This window comes from Trachemys scripta, chromosome 1 (genome assembly GCF_013100865.1).
Source record: "Trachemys scripta elegans isolate TJP31775 chromosome 1, CAS_Tse_1.0, whole genome shotgun sequence".
NCBI lineage: Eukaryota > Metazoa > Chordata > Testudines > Emydidae > Trachemys > Trachemys scripta.
The window spans coordinates 133038148-133058601 of record NC_048298.1 but is presented as its reverse complement, the minus strand read 5'-3'; the positions used below and the strand labels follow the sequence as shown (position 1 = coordinate 133058601).

Genomic DNA, 20454 nt, shown 5'->3' with positions numbered 1-20454 from the left:
TGAGGGGAAGAAAAACAGTGGAGGAGAACATAGTCTGACAGAACAGCAGTTCACTATGTTCTGGAGCCCCCTGGGGGCTGAGAATCCACTTCACACCTGTCTGGGGCACTTCCTATTGCAGTGACTGTAGCGCCTCCTGAACCTCTTTTTATTACATTGCACACTGCTGGGCCTGGTTTCACTTCTCCCTTGAGAGCACCGATCCCTTCATTTCTAGGGACACGCAGGTAGCTGCTGTGGCCCCCAAATCCAGATGATAGTGGCCTTTGAACAGAGGGTTGTTTGTATTTAAAGTGCAGTTCTCCTCTGAACAGTAAAATGTAAAATGTGAAAATGGCCCCTTCTCACTCAGGAGCTTTGCTCCATGATTTCAGTGGTAACAACAACATGTTTTTCATCCCCGTCTGCCCTGCAGAGCCAGCACGGCTCAGAAGGAGAGAGCAGAATTCCAGTCCTACTTGTGCATCCATGGAATTATTCAGTAAGGTCCCATCAGGGACACAAGAGCAAACCCACAGAAGACAAGGGAGCTGCCCTGGCATCAGCGAGGGCAGAGTTTGTCTCACTGGATCTTCGTAGCAGATGATGATGTGGGGGAAGGAAAGGGCCCAGCTTGACTCTCAGAGCCATGAGGGTGTTTGCAGGGCTGGCAGATCAAAACAAAAACTTTGAAATGGAACCCATTTAATACTTAATCACTGAGAGACAGACATGGGAACCTACAATGCGAACAGTAGAGTCATTATTCAGAGCAGGCCATGCACTTTAAGGAAGAGAGACAAAACAAGAAAAAAGCTTTTACAGTGACTCGTTTAGGTGAAGTCTGTGCAGACTTCTCTACGACAGGCTAGAAAACAGAGCTAGAAAGGGCAGAAGCTGGTAGCTCTCTGGGCCACATTGTGATCTCAGGGTACGTCTACACCACAATTAAACACATGTGGCTTGCCTGGGTCAGCTGACTCGGGCTCACAGGGCTCGGAGTGTGGGGCTGTAAAACTGTGATGTAAATGTTTGGGGCTTTGGCTGGAGCCCAGGCTCTGGGACCCTCTCACCTTGTGGGGTCCCAGAGCTCAGGCTGGCTGTTTTATAGGAAAGCCCAGTAGCCTAAGTCCCTCTTACCAGCTCTCCCCTCACTTCTAAGGAACGCTTCAAGAACTTCATGTGGTAAGGTAAGAATATATGGAATCTGGTAACACCCATATCTGGACACCGTTAACTGGAGGGTCTTTGGGGTCAGTAACCATAGTCGCACCTTGGACAAGACATGGAATTTGATTTTAAACTAACAGAACCCACCAGAGATTTTAATCAGCCTGTAGGTCCATATAGCAACACATCCCCAACGTGATTTCCATGTGGCCTTTGTTCACATGGAGAGGACAGAATCCTAAAGAGCTGACTCTGCAATGTGCAGAGTACCCTGGCCACCATTAAAGCTGACAGAAGTTGAGGGCCCTCTCTACCTTCTAATCGCCACCTTCTAATCCTGACATTTTCATTCAGGCAAACCTCCCATGGGCTTCACTGAGAATTTGACGGAGCAAAGACTAAGTAAAAACCACGTAAAGACAATAGGGTTTGGCCCACTGACTCTAGGTACTGTAAATTGCTTAATTATATTTATATGGGATATTTACCATGGCAATCAATAATGTTCTGGCAGGAAAGATTTGTGATTAGCTACTTCCAAGGTGACACAAGCAGAACAGTCTTTCCAAGAAGTAGCAGAGGGTTTTCTGGAGCCAATACAACTCCATCTGACCCACAGTTTCTCTCTGAGGTCTTTCAATAAGAGGCTCTGGGCTTCAACTACTTGGGTGCCAACTGTAATTATATTCATTAAGTGAACAGAAACCACCAGCGAGGGAAACCAAGGGAGAAAGAGAAAAAAGGTTCTATTTCAGGACAGCAGTGGATACAGCCCTCAAATGTAGTCTAAGGTCTCCTAAAATTACTCAGGGAGCACTAAAATGCTTGGATAGACTAGGCAGAATGCACAGCCAGAGAGCTATGATTTTCTCTTCTCACATCTGTTTGACTCTAGTGTAACTCCATTGTTCTCGGTGGAGATAGTCCCAATTTAGTTCAGAGCAAATGAAGCTGAATGAACCCGTCGCTCTTTAATTATATGGTGTATATTTACAGTGTGCCACATCCTGCGGTCTTTATTCAGTTCTTACTGGGCGAGATTTTCAGAAGCACCTAATCAGGAACACAGACGTCTAACTGAAATTCTCCAGCTCTTAGTTCTTACTCAGGCAGAACTCCCACTGACTTCACTTCAATGGCAGGGGGGTGGGGGGGATGCCTGACTAATAGCAGAACAAACTGAATAAGGACCTCAGGATTTGGCCCATGGACATCCCAGGAAGTTGGCAGTGCTCAGAACTTGTCAGGATCAGGTGTTACCAACAGCCAGAGTAATTTTCTTTGGGAACAAGTAGCTACTAAAAGAAGCCACCATACCAAGTTGGCCAGCCAGTTGGTCTAGCGGCTCCAGGAGCTGCTGCCTTGTCTCCATGTCCTTGGCCAGTGTGAAGACATAAGCCATCAAGGCCTGGGCGTAGGTGCTGTTGACATTGTGTGATGCCTTCTTGAGGCAGAGTAAAGCGTCATCCACCATGGTGCCCTTAGAAAGGAACATGAAGGTGGTTAGGCCACGTATAGCTTCCAGGAACTGTTCTCAATCCCCCGGTCATTCTAATACATCCAAGGAACATGTTCTGGAAGGATCTCCCCTCATGGCCCCAAGTAGAGCTTGGAAACAACCAAAGTAGAGTATGTCTCTGTTGGAGTTGGAGGTGTAATTTCCTATTTGGGTAGACGTACTCTTACTAGCTCTCATTGAGTGAGCACACCAAAAATAGCAGGGTAGCCACAGAGGCATAAGTGGTGTCCAAGTCCGTGTCTTGAGTTTCAGACAGGATCACATGTGGAGCATACGCAGAGTGCTGCCCATGTCACCATGGCAACACTTCTATTTTTAGCACACTAGCTTGATCAGAGCCAGCCAGGTATGTCTGCTCAAGCTGGGAATCACACCCCCAGCTCCATGTAGACATACCCAGAGTCACAGCGGACAAAGAATCATCCTGGATTTTCCATGAGAAGCATTGTAATTTGGGACAGGACTCTGGCCGTGTGTGGTCACTTCTGTACAGCATTCATGTCAGGTGGATGTACCCAGTAATGCTCCTGGAAAAACGTTTTCAAACCTGCATGTCTAAGATGAGGCTCCTAAATAGAAATGACCTGATTTTCAGAGGCACTGAGCACTCCCTGTTCCCTTTGAAGTCAATGGGAGTGGTGGGAGTACGGCAGCTTGGAAAACTGAGCCTTTTTTTAATTAAGGACCCTAACGTTCAGCACCCAGGTTTGGAAGTTCTGTTGCTTGGCTCGTTAATATTGAGTCCCAGGGCCAGATTTTCAAGCCAGCATTAACTGAGTTTCTGGTTTTGTATCTGCAGAGTTGCAGGCACACTTGAAGCCAGTTGGGCATCTAAGCACCTGACAGCACTCATGAAACCAGTAGCTAGATGTTTAAATGATAGCTGAATGTGCACCCTCACACAACTGTAGGTGCAAAACTATACCTCTGATTATTTACACCACAATTTACAGGTGCAAGAATGAAGGCCAGTGCTTGACAATCTGGCCCATGGCCTATTAATTCCAGTCTCCCAATAATGTAGGGTACTAACAGTTCCCATATTTAATTAACGTATTTCCCTAGGAAGCGTGGCTCAGATATTGCATCTTGCATTGGGTAGGTGGATACTATTTGTATGTTATTTCCCAAGGAAGTTTGACTCACACACAGAGCCTGGTTTCCAATGAGGGCCCTGCTGTTTATTAGGGATGGGGGATTTCTTATGGCTCAAGCACAGGACTGGGAGATAAGGCCACTGGGTTCATTTTCTGACTCTGCCACTGACTTGTTGTACAATCTTGGGCAAGTCACGTCCTTTCTCTCTGTGCCAGTTTCCCATCTATACAAAGCAGATTGTTCTCGCCTGCCTCAGAGGGGGATTCTGAGCCTTGAGTCATAGGTGGAACATGCTTTGGGATGTATAATGTGTTATCACTATGACCGGATATTTCAGTCAAGTGGCCCAGACAAAAGAAGATCAAATTATCTTGGTCCTCCAGTCCCATGGTGACAGTCAGCAGCTTTGAGGGGGAAATGAGAACCTGGGACTTTGAATTTCACACAAAATCCACCAAGCAGGGGATTGGCAGATTCTTCCCCAAAGAGATGCTCTTCACTTCTGAATCACCAGCCCTTTGCCTTCTCCATGCTGGTGACGTACAAAGCAGTAATGAAGTGGCAGTGGATTTCCCTAACTCAGGCCCACCATTCCCTGTACCCTAGGGCTCTGGAAGGAGGCCAGGTGGAGGGTTCCCCCAACCCCAGTGAACGTTCAGGAGCTACTCACATTCTTCTCCAGGTGGAGCTCCAGCAGCGCGGCAGTGATGTAAGCCGTCAGCGAGATCTCATCATCCACGCCACCCTGTGGGGTGCACAGAGAAGCAGGAGAAAGAGGTGAAACGAGAGCAGAGGGGGCATGCATTACTTCCCTGCCATGTGGAAAGTGCTTCCAGACATCCCTCAGTAAGAGACAGGGAAAGCTCTGTCAGATTAACGGTGGCGCAGAGGGAGCAGTGAGAAGCCACCTGCACTGTGGCCAAATTTTCATGCTCTGCAAATTGGGCTAGAGAAATCTTTAGCCAGGTTAATGAGAGGGGGTGCAGAGGCCCCGTCTCAATACCAGGTCCTGATCGCCCTGTATCATGAGCCCTTTGGATTTTCTTGGTCTCTGGGATCCCAGAAAGGATTTGGCTCTAAAGATTCACACAATGCTCCATCCACTGCAGCTTGGAGATTTGCTAGGCTCATAAACAATAGAGCTGAGGCTTAAACCATCTTTCTCCATCTAATTGAGCCTCCTCAACTCCCTCTCTCGTGAAGCAGATCTGAAAGAATTTCCTCCTCTATATGTGCCTGGGGCTGTCTATGCGACCTAGGATGAGTAAAGAAGAAGCCAAAGCTCTGTTGAGGGGCTTGATGGAGTTGGCCTGACTTCCTTACCACTGACAATCCAGGGCAGGCTGTAACCATAACTCCTGGTAGAGCCTGGCTGATCAGGACTATTTTGCCTTTATCACAAGACATCTCCTCAGTCAAAATTCCAATGAACAATCTCCATCCAGTTCTGATTTGTTCCATTTAGTCAACTAAGTCAAAAGAGAACTGGATAAATTCATGGAGGTTAAGTCCGTTAAAGGCTATTAGCCAGGATGGGTAAGGAATGATGTCCCTCGACTCTGTTTGTCAGAGGGTGGAGATGGATGGCAGGAGAGAGATCACTTGATCATTACCTGTTAGGTTCACTCCCTCTGGAGCACCTGGCATTGGCTACTGTCAGTAGACCGGATACTGGGCTAGATGGACCTTTGCTCTGACCCAGTACGGCCATTCTTATGTTCTTACAAATAGAGCCATGGACGTTTCTGGGACTACTGGTCCTCTGGTAGAAACCAGAAGATACCAACAGAGACCCATGGAAGTTTTCTAATGACATCTATGTGTATTTCTACTGGGGATGAGCCTTCTCCTGGCCTCATGATACAGAAGTGGCCAGTACTCAAGCCAAAGATGCCCTCATAGCTTGAAGCACTATTCATGTGGGGGAGAGGATGAAGAGGTGACTATCAGGGGAAGCAAAAACAGATACTTTAGCCTCAGTCATCTGTTCTTCCTCATTCACCTCCAGCTCAGAGATGTCATCTCAGGTGAATTGGGCTTGGATGACCCAAGGACCCCTTGGTGCCAACTGGCAGAGGGCATAAGGGATGCATAAGAGTTACAGAGATCCCCTGGGTCGGATATCTACCCAATAGTTCAACAATGGCGATATGTAAGGTTCCTGCTGAAAGCCAGTGGTCATCATACTCACTGCGAACTGTATGTGCAGATAAGGGCTGCATGCTCTTCTGAAAGTCAGTAACCCACTGGTTGTCATAATCATTACAAAATGTATGGATGGATAATATTTAAGGAGTTATGTGTATGTACACTGAAAATTATGTTTTTTAAGTCTGTGACTTAGGGCTGGTCACCAGAAAGTAATAGACAGGTTCCTGTTAGGCAGGAGGTAAGGGTCACTTATCTCTCTGTCAAAATATATGTATAGAATGTATTGTCCACTTCACAGTTGAGGCCAATCTACCAACTGAGCCAAATGTTAATCGATAGATTGTGCAATCAACAAGAAAGGAATATACAGGAAGAAACAACCAGTTGGTGGGGGGAGCGTCCTATTTATCAGTAAAGGCAATAAATTCTTTGAGGATAACTGGGGGGTGCAGAGGTACACCTGGCATCGTTCACCTAGGAGGCAAATTGGCAGCATGACTTGTCTCATGAATGGAAGATCCCAGCCGAGCCTGGCTGAAAAATGCTGGAAGGACTTTGGGGTTGGGCATTGCTCTATAAGACTTGTTAGTCAAGCCTAGGTTCTCAAATGGGTGTTATGATTTTATTTTAGATATAACCTTGTGTTTCCAGTACTTCTGCTTGCTGTCAGTCCAGTCTCTTCTCTTTATTAAATAAACTCTCCCTCGTTTTCACTGTAAACATATCTAAGGGCTGTGTGTTAAGTGGAGCGGGGATCTGAGGTGGAACTGGTAAGCTGGGGCATTCTGCTTCTTTGGAAGCAATGTATCTGTGAATTCTGTGTGCCCAGTGGACCAGGGGCCGGACACTCCAGGGAGATGCTCGGTGGGCTGGTGTGTGCCTATCGCTAACCTGTAGAGTGACAGTGAGCCTTGCGAAGCCTAAAGGGGAATTCTTGTGTTGCCAGTGGAGTTGGGAGCTGACCCATGGCAGGCACAGACAAGGCTTCCTCATGCTAAGGTCTGGTAGTAGAGAGATGCTTCACAACCCTGTATACTCCAGGAAGCGTCACAGCAATTTATGTCTTACAGGAGTTTCTGCTTCCTCTTGTGGACGTATGGGGAAAGGAGATTGAAGACTTAGATCTCTTTGTGGCTGGGTGCAGCCGCCCTACCTGAACTACCGGACAGCAGACAGGGAACTTCCCGCTCAGGTCTCTCCCAGGGTAAAGGAAGAAGGCAGGGCTGAGCCCGCAGGGCCAATCTGGCATTCAGAGGAAAGCCAGGGAATGTGGCAGTTACAGTTCCACGGTACTCAGAGAGGGAGAGTGGAGCTCCCCATCTCGTTGATAGAAAGCTGGCTTGGAGCCTGAGCTGGGCCTTTTCTCTTTGACAGACTCAAGGAACTCTAGCTGATTAGAAAAAACGTTCACATCTTTTGTTACAAGTTGTGCACCGTAAGGACCAGATTCTCCTCTCAGTGAGACCGGCACGAATCTGCAGTAACTCACTCTACTAACATCAGTGCAGGGGCTCCACACTCACGCAGGAGTATCCGAGAGTAAAACCCAGCTTTAAGGCTCAGGAAATACAGCCTCGGGGAGGAAAATCTCACTTTGCACAAGGCTTATTTGCTGCTTCACTCCACCAATCTGCAGTCAGTTGTTCTACTACAAGTGCAGTTCTACTTTGAAAAGTGACTATGTAAAAATGGCCCCTTCTTCGACCGGCTTCCTGTGTGTCCTCAGTCAGAACTGCTGGCATTGATGCCTTCTTCTGCTAGCCCTGCAGAGCTAGCATAGCCCAGAGAGAGAGCTGGGCTCTATTCCTGCCTGCGTGTCATCAGCAGAATGGTTTTCTGAGTTTCTATCATTTACACCATGCAAACTTAATGGCAGGTGATGATGTGAGAGAAGGAAAGAGCCAGACTGACTCTCCGAGCCTAGGCTGGGCTTTCTGGGGCATTAGTTAGAAAAAAGTATCTGTATTTTGTAAACAGAGCCCATTTGATGGGGATTCTCCCAGAGACAATGAACATGGCACCCCCGGGTGCCGTTCTGATAGTCACTTTTCAGATTCAGAGGTCATCCCTGAGGGGATCCAGAGGAGATCAAAGCAGTAAGGGAGAGGACACTGATGTTATAACACACTCATTTCAATTACAGTTCATTCTAGCTAGCAATGTGGTGGGAGAGTGCTTCCCTGTGGCGAGTGGGAGCAGAGAGCTTTTCTGTGGGGGCTGCCGAGGACCCAGCTCTCCTCCCTACTACTAGGGTTTCTCCCACTCCTCCAGTGTCCATACCTTGAGGGCATTGTTGAAGAGCTTCCCCACACTCTGGAAGCAGCCGCTGGGCAGCTGGTTCTGTCCCAGCCAGCGGACAGCATCCTGTATGTGCCGCTCATCGATGTACAGGTAGGAGCTGGCCTGGCCAAAGGACCGGGCCACAAAAGCCGTCAGCCTGCAAACAGAGAGCAGAGGAGAGAGGATCTTTGTATCTATTGGCCTCAGAAGCAGGAAGGTTCATACCCATTCATACTCTTGGCCATAGGTGTGGCTGGATGGCCCCAATTCTGCTCACTCACCAGGTGTTGCCCTCGGCATCATGCTTCCCAAAGGCACTGTAGGAGCCGTTGTCGTGTTTGTAGAGCAGTTGGCGCTGGTAACCTGGGGAGACAGGAAGAATGTGATGGTCTCTCAATCCTAAGGACTTGCAGCACCCCCTGAATTATAGCCCGGATGTGGTATTCCACAGGATTGCCCCACACCTACAGAGAGCATCTCGTTCCCTGTCAGATCCTGGCAGCTTGAACAGGTGCCTGAGCCTTAGCACACCTCACCGGAGAAGCAAACTCTTTTTCAAAACGCATTTAAATCTGATTTCCCCAAAGGGCTGGTAGGTCCCTCGTGTGTGGGAGACCCTGATGCAGTGATCTAAGCCCTGGTTTGAGCTCTAGCTGTGAGCAAACAAATGTTGCCAGAACATGTGAATTTTCAGAAAAGCTGGTTTTATTCTGGTAGCTGTATCTCAGGTCAAATGGCCCCAAATTTGGATCACTGACCTTACACCAAATCCCCATGAGGTACACCACTTTTCAAGGCAATCTGCATAACCGTATGGATTTTAGAGCACTTAGAACAGTCAAGCTTTAAGCAGAAAGCTGGTCTTAATTTTAACTATAGAGGAGTTATCATTCTGTGTAAGTGCTGCTTGTTAAAAAGCATGGTCTTTCCTTCCTTGAGGCTTATTCCTTGTGGCATCTTGTTATGGAACAGATCCCCACAGTTCTCCCAATGCCCCTTAGTCCTGCCCTGCAGCTCCCTTCTATTCCAGTCCTGGGCTCCCCACACAGCTCTGCCAATGCCCCTCAGCCACGATGTAGAGTATCTTCCTTATACCAGAGGAGGAGAGAGAAGGGCACTGCTTACCGGTCTTCATGAATTTTAGTGCCGTGTTTCTGATCTCTGGGGTAGCCTGTTTTGTCTTCTCCAAGTATTGGAGTACAAAGATGTTTGGAGCAAACATGACCATGTTCTGTTCACCACAGCCAAAGGGCAAACGAAGTAGCTGGTGTAAGTTCTGTAAGGCTGTGCCCATGATATCCCCTGGAGGTTGAGGATGGAGAGAAAACACGTGAGATCAGCTCTATCATCCAGTGTTGTTCCTAATGCTTCTAAACCATGAAGGGAATCTGGATATGCCCTGACATAACGTCACGGAACAGGGAGTTGATAATCGCTCTCTCTATGGACCTGGTGTGGCTCTCTCTGGAATACTGAGTTTAGCTCTGGACACCATGGCCCAGGTCCTCAGAGGTATCTGGTTCTCCCAACTTCCATTGATTTTGAAGCGAGTTAGGGGCCTAAATACCTTTGAGGATCTGGGCCCACAGTACTAGTAATACACCAGTACTCTGCAGGGAATTCAGTGAAAAGCAGGGGTGGATGTAGCCTCCTGATTCAGGGGATGCACTGCGGGGCACTGAACACCTGCAGCAGCACACGCCACCCTGGCACACCAATCCTAATCCCAGCCTGGTGCAGAGGGGAGGCCCACGGAGGGAGCAGGGCTGGAGCACAAGCCAGCCCTGCACTCCCCCCACAGTGGCAACTCTGTTCCACGGGGCTTTGGCCAGCTCTCTGCTCGGGGAGTCATGACCTGGGAGTGGGCCAAGCTTTGTGGGACAGAAGCTACCACTGCAGGGTGAGTGTGGGGCAACTCGCTCTCCAAACCACGCCACACTCCAGGACCCTCCCTCCAGACCAGGCCAGGAGAAGTGTATATTTGCCTGTTTTCCCACCCTGGTTTTCATTATTTCTGTGGGTGCAGTTGAACCCATGAACCCACACTAGAGCAGCCCCTGAAGAAAGAAATACACCGATTACAGGGTTTGAGGGATCTAAAAGAACTAAGTCTGTTTCCTTTGGCTAAGCAATAATTAAGGGGAGTGGGGAGATGAAAACCCTCTACAGTTATCTGCAGGGTGGCAATTCTGAGGAGAGAGAGGATTTATTTGTGGCAGGGATTGCTAGAGACTGAAACTGGGATGAAATTTGAGCAAAGGGTGGAATTCTCAGTCTCGGTTTCAAGAAATCTTTCCTAATGTTGAAATCTGTGGCATGGTCTCCCCAAAAGACTGCCTTTTCCAGTCCAACTGTTTGGGGTGCTTTTCGTTCTGGATAATTCTTCTGGGAGGGCAGTGGCTCCAGAAAAGGATTTTGGTTTTTGATATAGCTTTCAGGGGCTATAAGCTTCAGCCATGTTTGACAGAGGCCTGGGGTTGGTGCAGCATTAGTGCCAGACGCTGCATGATATCTTCCCCCTGGAAGCAAGGGAATAGGGAAAGGGTCTTCACCAATGACAGAGACAGTGGCTCGGCCTGATCCTTCCACGACTCCTTCTGGCAGCTTCAGGGAAACTTCATCAGTAACTGGATCCTCTGAGAGAGACAAAACCCAAGAATTAACAATGTGGGAGATTGAGGAAAGTGGGAATCATGGGTCCAACACAGCAGGAGGAGGCGCCACTCATAGAGTGTAAAGAAGGAGCCCAAACGTGATAGTGAAGGTCCTGGCAGGATGACCTGCGCATACAAACAGCATGCACTTCTCACCCCGGGGAGCTGCTCCTCACAGCACGGAGTGTAAACGCAACATGGGCATGGTACTTGTGCCTGAGAGCGCCTCTCTCTCGGAAGGGGATGGTGCTCTCGGTGCTTTCTTTCTGAACAGTTGCCTCCACTATTTGGGGCCCAGAAATAACACAGAAGCCTCCATTACAAGCCAAAGCAATCAGGGGACGAGTCCATCCGCACCTGTAGCACACAGGAAGACGTTGTGAGTCTTCTCTTCGAGGACACCACCCGGCTATGGAAGGAAAAAGAGTGTGAGTCTGAAAGGAGACAACAGAAAGGCAAACCGCTGTCCCAGTGCCAGCCTGTCTGTGCCTGAGGGGGGCTACTCACCCCCCGATATCTCATTTCCCCTCCGTAACCCTGCTGCCTGAGTTCCGCTGTATCTGTGCCCAAGGAGAACTAATCTCTCCCCACCACCTCGTTTCCCCGCCCTGGCCCTGCTGTCCTGGTGCTGGTCTATCTGTGCTTGAGGGGCTGATGTCCCCCTGCAGCCCCACTTCCCTCTCTGACCCTACTGTCCCAGGGCCGGACCCTCCTGTTGCCTTTGAAGCCCGACTGACCTTGACAAGCAGGGATTTTATCACCGTGTCGGTCTGTCCCCGTGGGGGTGTCACGGCGATCTCATTGCCGCACAGATCATGTGACTCCAGTGCCTCGGTGCTCACGGTGACATTCACCTTGCCTGGGGAGGCGACAGGAGAGCATCACTGAGGGCTCAGAGCCGAGACTGGAAAAGGGCAGTGGGCGAGAGGGACACATGGCCAGACAGATAGATATTCAAATTTCCCCCTGCCCCCTCTGCCCTCTCAACTGCCTCACCCAGTTTGGTGGCTGTCACGTTCCAGGAGAAGGTCTTGGCTTCATTGGCGCAGAGACAGCTGGTGTATTGGCAGCCTGAGCAAGACTCAACCTGGAGCTCCGGAGAGTCTGCCAGGCTGGTGTGCACCTGAGCATGAGGGGTACAAATGCAGGGGCAGCATGTTAGTACTGGGCACCCATAGGCATAGGAAGTAGGGATGCGGGGGGTGCTGCAGCACCCCAGTTTTACACCCAGGATCCCGGCCACCAGCCCCGCACCCCTGCCACCCAGGGTCCCGGCCGCTGGCCCCGTGTCCCTGCCACCCAGGGTCCTGGCCGCTGGCCCCGCTACTGCTCAGCCGCTGGTCCCACTCAGCCGCCAGCCCTACTCAGCCGCCAGCCCCATGCCCAGGAGCTCGCTGCTGGCCCAGGGTCCTGCTCAGCCGTGGTGTCCCGGCCCCCGGCCCCACATGCGGGATCCTGGCTGCCTTACCCTGTCCGCATCCCCCCTCCTGGAGCCATGGCCCTGCTCCCGGCCCCAGCTCTAGGAGGTGGTGAGGGTGTGGATAGGGGTAAGAGGAGTGCAGCTCAGCACCCTCACTCCAAAAAGTGTTCCAGCTCCACTGTGGGCACCTGGCAGCTGTCCAAGGGAGAAGGAACCTCTGGTACTATGAGATATCAGTCTGCGAGGTGTGAACCAGATGTGCATGACCGGGGCACTTCAGAGTAGTGTACTCAGTCTCTGGACCAAGCGCTGTGGGTACGTCCTTGCCAGGGCATGTGGAGAACTCACCTGGATACAGTCCTTCAGGTAGTTGAAGACGTTGGCATTCAGGGTAAAGGTCTCTTCCCGGACCACAGAGTATGGCAGTGTCACATCCACAAAGAAGGGTTGGAAGACCCTGAACTTGGCCGGCTGTGAGAGTCCAAAGCCACTGTCCGCAACACAGAACATGTCGGCTTGCCACTCTGTGATGGTGTCAGGAGCAGTGGCCTGGAGAGATGCCTTCCCCTCCTCACTGCAGAATGGATAGAGACAGCAGATCCTTCAGCACCACCACAAACCAGACTGGGGCAGCCAGTGCACTGGGGAATGGGGCATGGAGCCTCTCACCTCTAGGGCACTTGTTTCCATCCAGTGCCAGCTCTGGGGCATTGGCTGACTCAGGGGGATAGGGCAATTGGGTACAAAACCTTTCATCTCTAGAGCACCAGTTTCTTTAATGCAAATTATTTCATATAGCTCTCTTCATAACCCCCCAAATAAAAGACCGGGAGCAGAGACTGGGGGGAGGAACTGAATTGTTTCCCCCATTTTGAAGACTCATAGAGGGGACTAAATGTTTCCGTCAAATTTTGGGTGCCTGTTGTGTATGTGTGACTATGATATATTGCTTGGGAAACATGAGAGGCCCGCTGGGTATAGACAGAAGGTTTCACTCCGTACAGCGGGACCGTACAAATCATGAAGATAGGGATTTTCCAGCAAAGGCTTCTCCTCAGTCCCTTTGCTGGAGGAGTATTTGAATCCCATCATGAGGCACTGCGAAGTGAGGCTCAGCACCCACTGGAGATGGCACAGGGTTCCATGCTCAGGGATCACCAGTGATTTTCTTCCTGGTGGTGGATCTGTGGGGGGTCACTCACCCAACGGGGACCAGATCCCAGATCCAGGTCTCTGGAAAATGTGTCCGTGGTTTTGTCTTCTTTTCCTTCTCAGGGCTTGGCGCCACACCATCATGTGGTTGAGGAACAGGCAAGGGAATGACTGTGGGAAGTAAAGGGGCAGGTCAGTAAAGATGTACGGGCTACTGTGTTTAGTGTTTCAGGGGGAGATTAGCCCCTCAGTCACACACAGCCCAGCACTTGGACATCAAGTTCTGGCAGAGGAGAGGGGTGTGCGAGGGCATCAGCCCCTCAGTCGGACAGTCTGACACCAAGACAATGACTTCAGGGAGAGAAAGAAGGCATCAGAGGGAGATCAGCCCTCAGGAGCACATAGTCTGGCATGGAGCCAGCAGGTTGAGGGTGGGTGTCAGGGAGGTGTAGCATATAGGAATAGAGTATTCCTTTACAGAGTTTAGACGGACAAGGTGGGTGAGATGATATCTTTTATTGGACCAACTTCTGTTGGGGAGAGACCAGCTTACACAGAGCTCTTTTTCAGGTCTGGGAAAGGTACTCAGTGTCACAGCTACATACAGGGTTGAACAGAGAGTTTACCAGGAGTAGTCAGCACATATTCTAAGGGACCATTCAACGTGAAGGGTCTGTTAATACCCCACTAGTCACAGGACAAAAAAGGGGGGCTACTGGGTTACAGATTGCTGTAATGAGCCAAAAATCCAGTGTCTTTAATAAGACCATGATTTTTATTGTTTGGCAAAGTTATGAATTTAAGCTCCCAGGCTCATCTTCAGAAATTGTTGTGCAGGTTTCCTTTGAGGACAAGGACTGAGAGGTCAGATACGGAGTGATCGCTTTGTGTTTTTGTCTTTTATCATTTTTTTGTGTGAGTTCATTCAAGAGCCTAGTGATTGTCCGGTTTCACCCACATAGTTGTTATTGGGGCATTTAGTGCACTGGAGAAGGTACAGCACATGTTGTGATAGGTACGTGTAGGACCTATGGATCTTGAAAGGTGATGTGAGGAGTATTGATCATTGCAGCAGTGGAACTATGTCTGTAGGTTTTGCATCTGTTATTCTGGCAGGGTCTGGTATTGCTTTGAGTTGTTGTGTCCTGGTCTGTGGGTAGTTTGCTTCTGATGATGAGCTTGGAGAAGCTGGAGGGTTGTTTGAAGGCCAGAAGAGAGGGTTCATGAAAGATTTCTTTCAGCATGGAGTCCCCACTGAGTATAGATTGTAGTTTGATGATACCCCATATAGGTTCCAGTGTGGGATGGTAGGTGATAATTAGGGTGTGTGCTGTGTAATCAGAGAGGGTTTTAATTCTGTATTGAAGCAGGTTCTCCTGGGGTATTTGGTTGACCAATTCCATGATGCAATCTACTTCTCTGGTGGAGTGTCTTTGTTTAGTGAAGGTGATTTTGATTGTGCTAAGGTGTATATCCTGAACTTTCTCCTCGGAGCATATTCTGTGGTATCTGACTAGTGGCTGTAGATAACAGATTTCTTGATGTATTTGGGGTGGCTGCTGGATTTATGAAGGTAGATGTGGTGATCCATGGGTTTTTTATATATAGTTGTCTGTAGGGTTCCATTGTTGCAGCTGATCGTGGTGTCCAGAAAGTTGCTGCTGGTATGGGAGTGTTTCAGAAAGAGTTTAATGGACAGATGGTGGTTGTTGAAGTTGTGGGGGACATCTATGAGAGAGTTTAAGTTGTCTGTCCAGAGGATGAAAATATCATCAATGTATCTCAGGTATATCATTGGTTACATGGTGCATTTGTCAAAAATTCTTCTTCAAGGTCGCTTACGAAGAGGTTGGCATATTGGGGAGCCATTCTAGTACCCACAGCTGTTCGCATGGTTTGGACAAAGTGTTTGTTGTTGGATGTAAAATTGTTATGGGTGAGGATGAAATGGATGAGTTTGGAGATATGTTTGGGGTGGATATCTGAGCAGTATCCACTGTCTGTAAATATCTGGGGTAGTCTGCTATGCTGTCATTAAGAGGAATGCTGGTGTGTAGGGAGGTGACATCCATGGTGGCAAGGATGGTTCTGAGGGATGCTGTTAATATTGCAGAGTTTCTGGAGGAAGTCGGTTGTGTCCTGGAGGAAGGTGGCCCTTTCACTGGTTTGAGGGTGGTTTCTATGAGTCCCGATATTCCATCAGTAAGAGTTCCATGGCCACATATAACTGGTCTGCCTCGGTTCCCTTATTTGTGTATGTAGATGCATGTAGAACATCCCCGCGGTGGGTTCGTGGGGGGATGAGTCTGTAGAGTTTCTCTAGGAGTTGTCTGGGGAAGGATTTAATGATACCCTTAAATTCATGGGTAAATTGTGGTGTGAGGTCTTCTTTGAGTTCATAATAGTAGATAGTGTCAGAGAGTTCTTGGTTGGGCTTGTTAACAATCAATGGGGGCCCCACCAAATTCACGGACATGAAAAACGCATCATGGACCATTAAATCTGGTCTCCCACAGTGAAATCTGGTCTTTTGTGTGCTTTTACCCTATACTATACAGATTTCATGGGGTAGACCAGCATTTCTCAAATGGGGGATCCTGACCCAAAAGGGAATTGCAGGAGGGGTCAGAAGGTTATTTTAGGGGGACGGCGGTATTGCCACCCTTACTTCTGTACTACTGCTGGTGGGGCGCCACCTTCAGAGCTCAGCGCCCAGCCACCAGCCGCTGCTCTCCGCCCACCCAGCTATGAAGGCGGTGCCCCACTAGTAGCAGCACAGAAGTGAGGGTGGCAATACCAGACCATACCACCCTTACTTCTCCGCTGCTGCTGGTGACAGCTCTGCCTTCAGAGCTGGGATCTCGGCCAGCAGCTGCCGCTCTCCAGCTGCCCAGCTCTGAAAGCAGCATTGCCACCAGTAGCAGTGCAGAAGTAAGGGTAGCAGTACTGCAATCCCGTCCCACAATAACCTTGTGACCCCCCCACAACTCCTTTTTGGGTCTGGACCCCTACAATTACACCACCATGAAATTTCAGATTTAAATATCTGAAACCATGGAATTTATGATTTTTAAAATCCCATGACTGTGAAATTGACCAAAATGGACTGTGAATTGGATAGTGCCCTAATAATCAACATGGTTAAGGACTGGGGGAGGGATAGCTCAGTGGTTTGAGCACTGGCCTGCTAAATCCAGGGTTGTGAGTTCAATCCTTGAGGGGGCCACTTAGGGATCTAGGGCAAAATCAATACTTGGTCCTGCTAGTGAGGGCAGGGGGCTGAACTCAATGACCTTTCAAGGTCCCTTCCAGTTCTAGGAGATAGGATATCTCCATTAATTATTACTATGATGGCTTTCTCTTTGTCTGCCTGTTCAACCACTATCTGGTGGTTAGATTTCAGATACTGTATAGCTGTCCTCTTGATGATGGAGACATTGTGGTAGATGTGATGTTTGCGAAGTACTTCACAGTCATTTTTTTCCTGGAGCAATCAATGTCATGATCAAGAGTATGGTTTTGTCTGCTCTGTGGTGTCCAGTCAGATGATTCTTTTTTCTGATGGTTGTCAGAGGGGACATGGTAATTGTGAGTGGTGTCATCATTGTTATGAAGGAATTCTTTGAGGTGGAGTTGGCAGAAGAATTCTTCTAATTCTCCACATGTTAGTATGGTATCAGGTTCTGTGATGGTGCAGAAGTTCAGTCCCTTAGGGAGAACAGATAATTCAGCTCTAGTTAAGAGCAGTCTTGATAAATTGATGATGTTCTGGTAGAGTTCACATGGTGGGTACTAGTGCCATGGTTTCTCCCAGAGGTGGTGTTCTGTGTGTTGTGGAGTAGTTGTAATTGGTTCCACTTGTTTGTGTTGGATGGAGTTTGTTAGACTTCTGGTAGTGTTCACTGTTTTGTATGATTCAGGAGCCACAAGAACCCACACAGAGCAGCAATGTGTATATGTAGTTGGTCTTGCGTGTTGTACATAGTTAATAAACATAGTTAGCTGGACCCCTCTTTGCTCCTATGGGTCCTTCATATTATGTTTTTTATATATAGAACAAAAGATGCAACAGGAGAGACTACGGCAGCAGGTTCGGAGAGGAGAAAGGGGAGGGTCAGGTGGGGATTAGCCTCCCTCAGTCAGACACATTCTGGCAGGGAGTCAGCAGAAGACTATTCAGTTCTCACCATTATCACTGTCCTGGGTTCTGACAGCATGCAAGATTCTTCTCTCGTAGGTTGGCCGTTCACAGGAAACTGGCTTCTTCACTTTGGTGTTGGTTAAAATTTTCATTCTCAATTGCTGTAGAAAATGGAGAGAACGAAAAAATAGGAGGGAAGGGGGAACAATGAAAGAAAAACCATCACAGCAAATTCTAATTAGTGAGACAGTGGCAGCCAAAGTGTTGCAACATTCTGTATGTTCATACAGAATCCAAATTTCACACTGTCAGGCCCAGGAAAATGTGTGACGAAGTGCAGACACATTTGTGATAAATATTGGAGCTGATTCTTCTCTCTCATGGGAGTAAACCAAGTTCAGCTCTACCTAAGTCAATGGAATTACCCAGGTTTTGCCCTGATAACAATGAGCTCAGAATCAGCTCCACTAAATCTATTAAAAAACAATTCATGAACAAACCCAGCTTTACTATGTTATAAATCTGTTCAAAAGTTGGACCATGCAGTATCGGAACACCAGGCCAGACCCTAGGATTCTTGTGCAATTTATTAGTCAGCCCTAACTCATGGAAAACTCCCATGGAAGTTACTGGCAACTTATCTGAATAGGGACTTAATTAAGCATGTGGCCCATTGGTTTGAATAACGCCTCCAGGGTTTGCCCCAGGAGGGGATGAAATGTTGGGCTGAATGCACACCCTTCGGGAGGGATGCATTTCAATCTTTATGTGTAACAGTCGCTTTTATACATGACAAAACTGGCTAGTTATTGCACAACTCCTCTAGTTATGTAATAACCTTTGGAAAAGTGCCGTACCCATTCATGTAAGGTATAAGCATCTGTAGAGTATACATGTTCCTGCCGAGTTAGAGTCTTGCCATTTGGGACACAGTCATTCATTATGGGTCACTGTATACAGAGAAAAATCCTTGATTTGAAAGGTTTCAGAGTAGCAGCCGTGTTAGTCTGTATCCGCAAAAAGAACAACAGGAGTACTTGTGGCACCTTAGAGACTAATAAAATTGATCTGAAAGGTCATTTTCCCACAATTCCCCCAAAGATCATTATTCTTGGGTTGTTTGTTTTTTTCTGAGGATTCTGGGTAGCGTAGTCCAAAGGCACTTCCTGTATTATAAAGCTTAGACAGTCCTGTGAAGCCCTGGGTATAAGTCAGTATCATGAGCGGGATTCTGCTTTTGCTGAAGTCACCTGCACAACTGATTTACTGCATTGGGCATTTTGCCTTTGTAAAAGACCATTCACACCTCACTGGAAAAACACAGCAAGATTTGGGAGGAGAATCGCTTGCAACGAAACCATAATTCCCATCCCTATTCTCTCCTCGACTTCAGAACCTCACCTCTCACAGTGGCGTAGGCTGCAGAAGTCATAGAATCATAGAAAAGTAGGACTGGAAGGAACCTCGAACGGTCATCTAGTCCAGCACCCTGTGCTGAGGCAGGACCAAGTAAACCTAGATCATCCCTGACAGGTGTTTGTCCAACCCATTCTTTAAAAAATCCAATGATGGGAATACCACAATGCACAACCTCCCTTGGAAGCCTATTCCAGTGCTTAACTATCCTTACAGTTAGGAAGTTTTTCTCCCTTGCTGCAGAAAGCCCATTACTTCTTTTCCTACCTTAAGTGGGCATGGAGAACAACTGATCACCGTTTTCTTTGTAACAGCCCTTAACATATTTGAAGACTGTGATCAGTTCCCCCCTCAGTCTTCTTATCCCTAGAATAAACATGCCCAAGTCTTTCAACCTTTTCTCACAAGTCAGGCTTTCTAAACCTTTTATCATTTTTGTTGCTCTCCTCTGGACTCTCTCCAGTTTGTCCATGTCTTTCCTAAAGTTTGGTGCCCAGAATTGAACACAGAACTCCAGCTGAGGCCTCACCAGTGCTGAGTAGAACAGGACAATTGCCTCCTGTGTCTCATAGACTGTGATAAATGAAGGGATGGGGGAGCTCCCTTTTGTAGACACCCAGCCAGCCACTTAGCTATAAAGTCCCTGTTGGTGGCTGTTCTCTGCTTGCTTTACCTGTAAAGGGTTAACAAAGTCCCCCAGGTAAAGAAAAGGGCACCTGACCAAAAGAGTCAATGGGAAGGCTAGAACTTTTTAAAACTGGGAAAGAAACTTTCCCTTTGTGTCTGTGGTTGTTCTCCAGAGAGCGGAGACACAGCAGCAATGCTGTAAGCAGCTTTAAGCCAGGTATGATCATAAATCATCAGATCATACCTAGAACTACTTATCTGGAACTCCAAATGTGCAAGTAGATGAGGAATGTTTAGAAAGACATGACTAGGGTTATTTCTGTTTATTTCTTATGGCTAATGGACTCCTCTGTGCTAACCCCAGATGCTTTTGTTTGCTTGTAACCTTTAAGCTTAACCCCCAAGAAAGCTATTTTGGGTGCTTAATTTTTGGAATTGCTCTTTTAAAATCTAGTAACAGCCTAAATTCCAGATGTATTTTCTTTCTTTTTTGTTTTGAATAAAATTTACCTTTTTTAAGAACAGGCACAGCTGATGGGAGCTGGGCAGAGGGGAAAGCGAGAGGCAGAACTGATTGGGAGGCTGAGCCAATGGGGTGTCTACAGAGCAGAACTGATGAGGACTTGGGGGACTGAATTGATGGGGGCTGGGCGGATGCACTTCAGTTTATTTTCCCTCTATTTATCATTGTGCCATATATTTAGCTTAGAAACTTTTCATTTACATTTAAACACACTGGAGTTAGGCTGGGTTGATACATTTCGATGTAGAGTGGTACACTTCTAATCAGACACTTAATGCAACATAAAGTGATCAGTAATTGATGTGCTTTCATTGGTTAACTTGG

At 48.0% G+C, this 20454-nt stretch overlaps 1 protein-coding gene across 3 annotated transcripts in view; it reads right to left on the bottom strand.

Moving 5' to 3' along the window:
• Positions 1 to 20454, bottom strand: part of LOC117884914 (alpha-2-macroglobulin-like protein 1) — a 50591-nt gene that overhangs the window by 7105 nt on the left and 23032 nt on the right. For all 3 annotated transcript variants that reach the window (XM_034785905.1, XM_034785915.1, XM_034785926.1), the window contains 12 exons: positions 17611 to 17725; positions 13474 to 13594; positions 12620 to 12845; positions 11848 to 11974; positions 11589 to 11710; positions 11209 to 11260; positions 10750 to 10833; positions 9323 to 9499; positions 8479 to 8560; positions 8198 to 8354; positions 4437 to 4511; positions 2467 to 2629 (listed from right to left, as the gene is read on the bottom strand). In XM_034785905.1, coding sequence (XP_034641796.1) covers positions 2467 to 2629; positions 4437 to 4511; positions 8198 to 8354; positions 8479 to 8560; positions 9323 to 9499; positions 10750 to 10833; positions 11209 to 11260; positions 11589 to 11710; positions 11848 to 11974; positions 12620 to 12845; positions 13474 to 13594; positions 17611 to 17725 — 1501 coding nt within the window. The remainder of the gene's footprint in view (positions 1 to 2466; positions 2630 to 4436; positions 4512 to 8197; positions 8355 to 8478; positions 8561 to 9322; positions 9500 to 10749; positions 10834 to 11208; positions 11261 to 11588; positions 11711 to 11847; positions 11975 to 12619; positions 12846 to 13473; positions 13595 to 17610; positions 17726 to 20454) is intronic.